Here is a 9,817-nt window from a genome sequence, read left to right on the forward strand (position 1 = left end):
AGCTTATTTGCTTTGTGCGCTACTCACAGAATATTCAATGGTCCCTTTGGGTCTCTGGAACGACATGCGCCTCCCATCCTTCTTCTCTGGGGTCTTCTTCTGGCCGGTATCTGTAAGCAGGCGAGGCAAGGTACGCATTACATTCATGTTCCTCTCTCCCCAGATTGTTACAAGCTGCCGTTTCCCAGCCCTGTGGGTAGACAGCTCATTCGTCAACAGTGAGGGAGCTGGCCAGCCAGCGATGTGAGCTGTGAGCGCCGGACAGCTTTCTCTCTCGCTCGCTCTCTTTGCTTCCCGCTCTACTTCTACACTCTTGCTCTTACACGTTCTCACACGCTGTCATCCTCTGCAACTCTGCTTTCCCCCCCTCCTAGATCACCATGCAGACCAATGACAGCTGTTGAAAACAGTTCACCTTGCCGTCTTCCCGGTACTGCCTCTCAAGGCAGAGACCAGGCTGACCTCCATCAGAAGGTCGCTCTGGATGAGAAGCTGAGAGGTCTTAAAGGAGAGAAAGACGTTAAGATAAATATAGAGGTAGGATTGAGGGTGGATAGTAAGAGATGAGTGCTCCGTGCTCCATCTTGGTTGACTAATGGGTGATATGTGGAATAGTGGCACATGAGGGAGGGTGATGACATAAGCGCATAGTTTTGGTAGTGTTGTTGTTTCGGGATTTGGGAGACGCACCAACAAATGTGATGAGGAGAGAAATCACACTCAATAGTGAGTGGTTGCAGGCGACTCTTAATGGAAAATAAAGGTACAGTGATTGGAAATTACGTCTGGCTATAGCGGTGTGAATGGGTGGAGAAATGTAGTGTGAATGTTGACAAGCAACTGTGAAGGAACAAGAAAGGGGTGGTGGAGGAACAGCATTGAAGGCATGAGGGTGGATGGAATACTGAGGGATTAGATGAAAAGGAGTAGAACAGATATAAAAGAAGTTGGAATAAAAGTATTGGGAGGTCCTACGAAAAAGTGGCCAACATTCATCTTGGGTCTTACAACAAGAGGAATGGGAAAAATAAGGTTGAAATAAGACTCCTAAGTCCTAAAAACTAATGGCCACCTCATCACTGTCCGGTTGAAAAAGTGTGTCCTTTTTGTGGCGGTTTTGACGTTTGAACCCCTCTAGTCTCCTCTGTGCAGTGTCAATAGTCTGTGTCTGAATGATCAATAGAAATATGTTACATCATGCATAAGAATATACCGCAACGGACTGCTAGGTGTCCTTCAAACTATGTACTTATTCACTCCCTCATTCACAATTGCTGTTAATTTGCTTTAATACAGTGGTCCCCATTAAACAGGTTTTGGGAACAAAAAAAAAAAGAAAAAAAGAAAATGGTAGGTACTCAGCCATCAACAGTCAAGACCTGTCCCCCCACCTGGCAGTGCAAGAGAAGAAAGATACCCTCTCTTAAATCCAAACCTACAGGAAACGAGCCCCCGGGGCAACAAATATGCCGACACCTACTTGGCATCTTCCACCGAGGGAATCTCCAGATTGAAAGAGTCCAACTCCTCTCAAGAGGACTGATTCTGGAGCTCAAGCCCTGCGTCAAGGCGAACCAGACTATATCCAGTCAGAACATTTTGACCTCGCATTCCATCTTGGGTTCCTTCCCAATCAAAGAGGTGACATTTCACATCTCCCTAGAGCCAGCTTCTGTAGTCGAGGCTTGGACTACCAGGGTGCCCGCCTTCAGTCACCACCTAGCTCACATTGTACCAAACCACGTGGGACCTTCCACAGCAGGTGACGCCATGGGAAGGGGGACCCATTAGATTAGATTAGAGCAGAGGTTCTTAACCTGAGTTCGATCGAACCCCAGGGGTTCGGTGAGGCAGTCGCTGGGCTTCGATGGAGGACTCGACACACACCACATGTGCGTGCTTGCTTTATCCGCAAAAGCCTTTTTACACTGCATTTTGAATGCGTTGTTCATGCCGTTCAAAACGCAAGGGAGCGTCAAAATTGCCGTTTACCCCAGCAGCGCTCCGCCTCGAGTTGAAATGCTTTGTTCTTTTTGAAACTATCTTTATTTAACAACATGTCAAAAATACAGTTGACTTGAGTAGCATTGCTGTGCCGTCAGACAGCGTATCCAATAATAAAAAACAGCCCAAAAAATGTACTCTTACCAATGAACCCTTTTCGAGGATTGTAGAAATAACAAAGAAAAGGAACAGACTTTGTTGTGAATTTTAACAACGAAGTCCGTTCCTCTGATACGAGTGGCACTTACCAAGGGGAATGGCAACAGCAAAATTCACATTCACTTACAGTAAATTGCATTTTTTTGTTTGTATGAAATTCATGTTTTGTTGGTTTTGTTCTTTTAACACAGTGATTTTGTGTGCAACTGATGCGTGGTTCATTTTGTGCATGACCTGGATGACTGAGAAACTACACAGACAATAAAATATATACCGTTTTGAATTTGAAATAAACCATGTTGTATTTTTCAAATTAGGAAGGGTTCCGTGCACTCCATATGAAACTTGCGGGGTTCCGTCCCTCCAACAAAATCCTAAAATGACATTGATGTCCAATGTTGTAATTATGCTTTACACGATCAGGATTTTTGTGGCCGATCACGGAGTTTAAAAAAAACGATAACCAATCAGCGATCCAATCACAAGCTGGAGCAATGTGTCTATTTAAATGACTTGTTCATTTACTGTCTATACTTGTGTACTTAATTGCTCCAAAAAATATATTTACAATAAATAATGTATCTTTGTTCATCTATTTATGCCAGTGAGGCATAATGTCAGACAGAACAAATGAATGGTCTTCTATTAGATGGAGTACATACAGTAATTTATGTATCCACTTTTTGTGACATTTTTGTTTTTTGGTCTGGCGTGAGATTTTTCAATTGTAAAATATGTGCCTTGGCTCCAGAAAGGTTGGAAATCACTGCTCTAGTCAGATCGTGTATTCTAATGTCAGGTCAAACCAACATTACATAACAGAAATAATGGGTGCTAACTTACTGTAATTAAATTACTTTATTGTAATTAAATTACTTCACACACACCAAAACTTTAGAGCATGATTCGACAGAACGTCTGCATGTTATCTTACAACGGTTAGTGCTAGCACTAGCTTTCTAGGTTACATAACGTTTTGTTGCCTGCTTGCGAGCGGTATCGTATTCAAAGTATGGGAACATACCTCAAGCAAGCCTTAAACGAACGTCCTCTCCCGAGCACCAGTGACCAACAACACACGATTTTCCCCATTTTGTTCTTATAAACACAAAGATCTAATATATGCATTTAATTTATTCATACTTAAATATTGTGATCGTACTGCGCTATATAACAGCAAAATGAATGTTTCTTTCTGTCTTTCAATAACTTAATACTGTCAGGCATAATGCACTCAAACAGTCTGCTCAATATGATTCATGGTTGCTATATTTACATTTCCTTTTCTTTGTACATAATGACAAAATAAGCATGGGGGAGACATGAGAGTAAATAGCAATGTGACTAACATTGGTCTGATATAATATACAAGCAGCAGATTTTCCTCTGCTCCCTTGTTTTCCCTCCCTGCTGGTTATGTATCCCATCCCAGCTGTTATTTTTAGATTAGCAGTTGGGGAGTCAAAAGCTCTCGGCCACAGCCACACGGCACAGGTGTTGTACTAATAATGGTTAACACTTTTTCATGACTAAAATTTATGTTGCCTTTCAACAATTTTATAATGTTAAAGATTGTACTTTTGTAGCCAACGGAAACCGGTCGTGAACTGAAACAAGAATTTGTCCAATTACTTTTTTCACACACGGAACTAATATCATTACCACCGTTACTTATACCACTATATACATTTGATAGTGCAAATCTTGTTGCTTTATGGGGATAGGATTATACATCACCCAACAATTCTTCTTTACCTACTCTTTGGTGGCCCTGGTCCACTAGTGATAAATACAGAACAAGATAAAGATATATTAGATATAGAGAAGCAGTCTTGTTTCTACCTGTTAAGGCGTAGCTGTTTTCTAACATTATACAAGCAGATGTCAGTTAAAATTAAAGATGCTGCCAGAAAATAGAACTCGGAAGCCTAATTAGTATCAACATTTGAACGCATGTGTTTTAAGAGGGCGGAATGGTGGACCAGTGGAACATCCGCCTCACAGTTCTGAGGTTGGGGGTTTGAATCCGGGCTCCGACCTTCCTATCGAGCGTTTTCCCTGTGCTCTCACATTCAAAAAACATGTTTGTTAGGTTAATTGAAGACTCAAAATTGTCTGTAGGCATGAATGTGAGTGTGAATGTCTCATTGTCTATATACTGTATGCCCTGTGATTGTATTTCAACCAGTAAAGGGTGTACCTTGCCACTTGTCCAAAGTCAGGTGAGATGGGCTTCAGCTTACCGAGGCTCTAGTAAGGATAAGCGGTACAGCAAATGGATGGAGTTTTAAAGGCCAACACTTTTGCATAGGGTTAAGTACTATTGATTTCCTGAGCTAAAAGTCTTTCGGCTACACCTATGACTACGTAATGCGGTTTTGCATTATTATAGCAGCTTATACGCATCTTCGAACAACCCAGACCAAAAGAAATGTAAACTTTTATTAAGGATCTAAACATTCCTCAATTAAATACACAAATTAAAGACAGCCTTGATGTTCCTTTAACCTTCACATAATTACATAACGCATTAACAAAAATATGCAATCGGGACGAGCGCCTGGCCCAGACGGAATCTCAGTTGAATTTATTAAACATTTTTGGCCAATACTAGCGCCTCTATTTTTCAGAACAGTCAAGGAGATAAACAATAAAGGTCAAATTAGTAGCCATATGAACACAGCTTCAATTAAGTTATTACTGAAGTCAGGTAAAGACCCCACTCTCCCAGCTAATTATCGGCCCTTATCACTGATTAATGTAGATATCAAGATTATCTCGAACGCCCTCGCAGCGAGACTTGAAAAGGTACTCCCGTCAATAATCCACTACGACCAGACAGGCTTCATTAAAGGTAGAAGTTCCACAAATAATGTCACACGTCTGTTAAATTTAATAAGCATGTCACAGCGTAAAAATCTAAACACAATCATCATGTCACTTGACGCAGAGAAAGCTTTCGATAAAGTTAACTGGGCTTTCCTGTTTGCAGTACTTCGCAAATTTGGCTTTGGAGATTCATTTATACATTGGATAGCAACATTATACAATTCGCCGAAAGCGACAGTCACCACAAATAGGATTACTTCACGAAGTTTTAGATTACAAGGAGGAACCAGACAAGGATGTCCACTCTCACCAATCGTAATTGCAATATTCATTGAACCTCTTGCTGTCGTTATACGTCAGAATGCTAATATTATAGGTATCTGCTCACGAGTGACTGAACACAAAATCAATCTATATGATGATGATATTATTATTTACTTACAGGAACCCAAGTATTCTCTTCAGGCAGTCTTCAACCTCATTAAAACATTTGCAAATAAATTACCTCAAATAAATTATTTTCAATAATTCCATTTAAGACCACATTTTAATTGTTTCAAACCATAGATTCTGCTGTAATAAATGTTTATTCAAAAAATAAGAAAAATAGAATTAGTCTATCCACTCTTCAGAAAAGTAAACAGGAGAACACTATTATTTAGCTAACCAATGAATGTATACCTCATCAAATGGTTGCACCACAATGAGGAGTATGATTCTTGGCTCGAATTGGAACAAATAAGACTGCAGCAACGCCATAAATGCTTCAAGAACCCAATAATCGCATCGAACATAACGGCTTGGTGGCAAAGTTTAGAATCAACAGGATCTCAATTAGCTCCCAGTATGCTCTCCCAATCTGGCATATTCCAGATTTCAAAACTAATATAATACCCCTTCATTTCAGTACATGGGAACAACATGGAATTGACCACCTACAACAACTATTTAACAATAATGTTTTTAGGACACGTGATGAACTGTTCCAAGAATTCCAAATAACAGCAGGAAACTTTCTTCATTACAATAAATTAAAAGCAGCAATAAAAAAAGAATACCAACACTCCACAGCTCCCTCGAACTGCCGGAGTTTGTCAAGCAAATAGTGAAGCTTCTCCGCAAAGTAAAATAAATCTTTCACAAGTTTATAAATTAATTTCATGTATTAAATAAATGCACTTATCAATCACCAAATGGGAAGAAGAAGTCAGCTGACCGTAGCTACTGGATACAGATGTGTAACAATACCTTTAGAATGACAAAAAACACAAATCTTATACAATATAAAGTGCTCCATAGAACACACTTTACTAAGTACACGATGCATAAAGTGGGCTTCTCTCCATCTAATATATGCACGCAATGCACCAAAAATACCCCAGACACCTATTTTCATGCTATATGGGAATGCACACCAATTCAATGCTTTCAGTTACACAAAAACTCTCTTACATTTTGAATTTCAGGATTCCACTTTCCCAAGATTGTGCATACTTGGCGATTTAAGCATAATCGACCTCCCTAATAAATATTCACAATAATTACTTGTCGCATTAGCTACCGCTAAGAAAACAATTCTATTAAACTGGATAAACAATCAAGCTATTAACATCAATCACTGGCTAAATCTCATCATAGAATATATTGCGTTAGAGAAAATATCAGCATTAGTCATTCAAACTGCTCTAAGTGGTAGAGGACTCTGCATATTTTTGCACAATTGTCAAAAAATTTAATAAAATATATTGTACCGGCATTACCAGATAACTAGCAACCCTTTATAGCTCAGTAAATGTTTTTCTCAATGTCTTTATGTCTCAAAAGTGTTCTCTGTCAATTGACTGTCTGATGTCGTACTAGAGCGGCTCCAACTACCGGAGACAAATTCCTTGTGTTTTTTTTGGACATACTTGGCAAAATAAAGATGATTCTGATTCGGATTATTCTATTTGTCATTCTCTTCATTTTTTCTTATTCATTTATATATATATATAATATATAAATTATTATTCTTTATTTTTGCTAGATTTTTTTTGTTATTTTTTTATTTTACTTTTACCCATTTTTTCCCCTCTCTCTCACATTTTAGACTGATTTGCATGGTGAGAGGACACATGCATGTAGTGGGGATCTTCTCCTCTTGTCCCTGTGTTTGCGGTTCCGGTGTCTGTGGGGCCCCCCTGTTGCTCCTCGGGCCTGCTTCATCCTGTTCTCTCCGTTCCTTGTGTCCCGCTGCGGTCGCCTCTTCCTCTTCTCGTGGGGGGGGGGGGGGGCAGGTGTTCCCATGCGGGCTGTGGGGCCTGCTGTCGAGGTTTTGTCCCTGCCTGGTTTAGGGGGGTCCACCTCCCACACTCGGGGGCGGGTAGCGGGTGCTGACGGGAATGTGGGGTGGGTCCCGGGGTCGGTGCTGCGGGGCTGTGTGGGGCGGCCCTCTTCGTCGGTGGTTGTCCTGCCTGATGGGCCCGACCTACAGGAGCCACCATGCCTCTGAATCACTCACTTAGCACACACTCACGCCACTCACTGTATATATTTTTCTCACTAGTCATATCTGGGAACATACAGTGGGTACGGAAAGTATTCAGACCTCTTAATCTAAGGGGGCAGGCAGGGTGGAGGGGCAGAGCGCCCGGACCGGGAAACAGTACAGACGTGCTGCAACCTGGTCTGACACCCACACCCTCCCGATCCCATACCAGTCCCCCAGGAACCCCTGGATATGTATACACTGGGTACGGAAAGTATTCAGACCCCTCCTTAAATTTCTTACTCTTTGTTATATAGCAGCCATTTGCTAAAATCATCCATCCATCCATCCATTTTCTGAGCCGCTTCTCCTCACTTAATTTTTTTCCTCAATGTACACACCGCACCCCAAATTGACACAAAAAAAAACAACAAAATTGTTAACATTTTTGCAGATTTATTAAAAAGAAAAACTGAAATATCCCACAGCCTTAAGTATTCAGACCCTTTGCTCAGTATTTAGTAGAAGCACCCTTTTGAGCTAATACAGCCACGAGTCTTTTTGGGAATGTCTTTCACACCTGGATTTGGGGATCCTCTGCCATTCCTCCTTGCAGATCCTCTCCAGTTCTGTCAGGTTGGATGGTGAACGTTGGTGGACAGCCATTTTCAGGTCTCTCCAGAGATGCTCAATTGGGTTTAAGTCAGGGCTCTGGCGAGGCCATTCAGTCACAGAGTTGTTCTGAAGCCACTCCTTTGTTATTTTAGCTGTGTGCTGAGGGTCATTGTCTTGTTGGAAGGTAATCATCCGGCCCAGTCCGGGGTCCTGAGCACTCTGGAGAAGGTTTTCGTCCAGGATAGCCCTGTACTTGGGCGCATTCATCTTTCCTTCAATTACAATCAGTCGTCCTGTCCCTGCAGCTGAAAAACATCCCCACAGCATGATGCTGTCACCATTTACATAGTCAATCCCACCACACTTCAGTTGTCCAGCCGGGTTGACGACCCTTGTCCTTCATGCTTCATGCAATTATAATACTAAGAAACTACAGCGACAGCTTAAAAACTCCACTGTGACACAGTAAAACTGTTCTGGCATAAAAGGGATACAGATCCTCCATTCTCCTTGACCTAACAGGACAAGAGTTCCTTTTGCATGAATTATTACATCATTACTGCACCCCCGAGTAGACAATGAGGAAAGAGGTTTGCTCACAGGCTAACACCCAACTAGCTGCTAATTTGTCACGTCAACCATATTAGTGGTTCCTGGGAGAGGTTTAACCACTTGAAACAGGGTTGGTAATAATATTGATAGGGAAATAGTCAGTGATAAAAGTAAGAAGTGTTTTTATGTGTGTGTGAGTGAGAGAGAGAGAGGTTAGAGTGAAATGCAGTTTTATTGCAGGGATGCACGCACATTGAGGGGATGGCTAGAGAATGTTGTGTGTGCGCGACAGCAAAGCATTCATGTCTAAAACTGGAGGGAAATAATGGCTGTTTAACTATTTCGGCTGTTACAGGAGGAGCAGGCAGCTGCATATGAACACACGAGAATGACGGAAACAGCCATAATGGGAAACAGAGAGAATGCGCATCCTTCTGCAGCCGTGTTGATGAGATGTTCAGCTTTCTGCTGGTACATCACACCTGACCTGCTGGCCTGTAGCTGCGTTGAAGATGAGCTACATCTGTAACTCAAGGAGGCAGTGATCGACAGATTGAAAGGGGATCCACTCCAGTGGTGGACGTGACAACTCCAACTTATATTTACTTTATAAAACTTTAGGGAGTATTTATTTAAATTTGCAGTTAACTTTATGAGAGAGAATGCTGACTCCCGGAACTATCTGCCCCTTTTTGTTTTTGAACTTTAAACTAAATTATTATTATTATTCCCCTCCTTGAGCTGTCACCTTACTGTGGTGGAGGGGTTTGTGTGTCCCAATGATCCTAGGAGCTAAGTTTATGCTTTATGCCCCTGGCAGGGTCACCCATGGCAAACAGGTCCTAGGTGAGGGACCAGACAAAGCACAGCTCCAAAAACCCCTATGATGACAAACAATTCAGGAAGACGTTTTCCCTTGCCCGAAGGCGGTTGACCGGGGCCCCCCTCTGGAGCCAGCCCTGGAGGCGGGGCTCAAAGGCGAGCGCCTGGTGGCCAAGCCTGTACCCATGCCCGAAAGGGTAACGTGGGTCCCCTTCCCATGGGCTCACCACCTGTGGGAGGGGCCATAGTGGTCGGGTGCAGTGTGAGCTGGGCGGTGGCCGAAGGCAGGGACCTTGGCGATCCGATCCCCGGCTACAGAAGCTGGCTCTAGTTACATGGAATGTCACCTCTCTGGGAGGGAAGGAGCCC

At 42.2% G+C, this 9,817-nt stretch overlaps 1 protein-coding gene across 6 annotated transcripts in view; it reads right to left on the minus strand.

The window, feature by feature from the left end:
• The window catches only part of oxr1a (oxidation resistance 1a), a 182,522-nt gene that overhangs the window by 46,833 nt on the left and 125,872 nt on the right, over nucleotides 1-9,817 (minus strand). For all 6 annotated transcript variants that reach the window (XM_061777063.1, XM_061777062.1, XM_061777065.1 and 3 more), the window contains one exon: nucleotides 28-110. In XM_061777063.1, coding sequence (XP_061633047.1) covers nucleotides 28-110 — 83 coding nt within the window. The remainder of the gene's footprint in view (nucleotides 1-27; nucleotides 111-9,817) is intronic.

The sequence above is a fragment of the Phyllopteryx taeniolatus genome, chromosome 6, assembly GCF_024500385.1.
Source record: "Phyllopteryx taeniolatus isolate TA_2022b chromosome 6, UOR_Ptae_1.2, whole genome shotgun sequence".
NCBI lineage: Eukaryota > Metazoa > Chordata > Actinopteri > Syngnathiformes > Syngnathidae > Phyllopteryx > Phyllopteryx taeniolatus.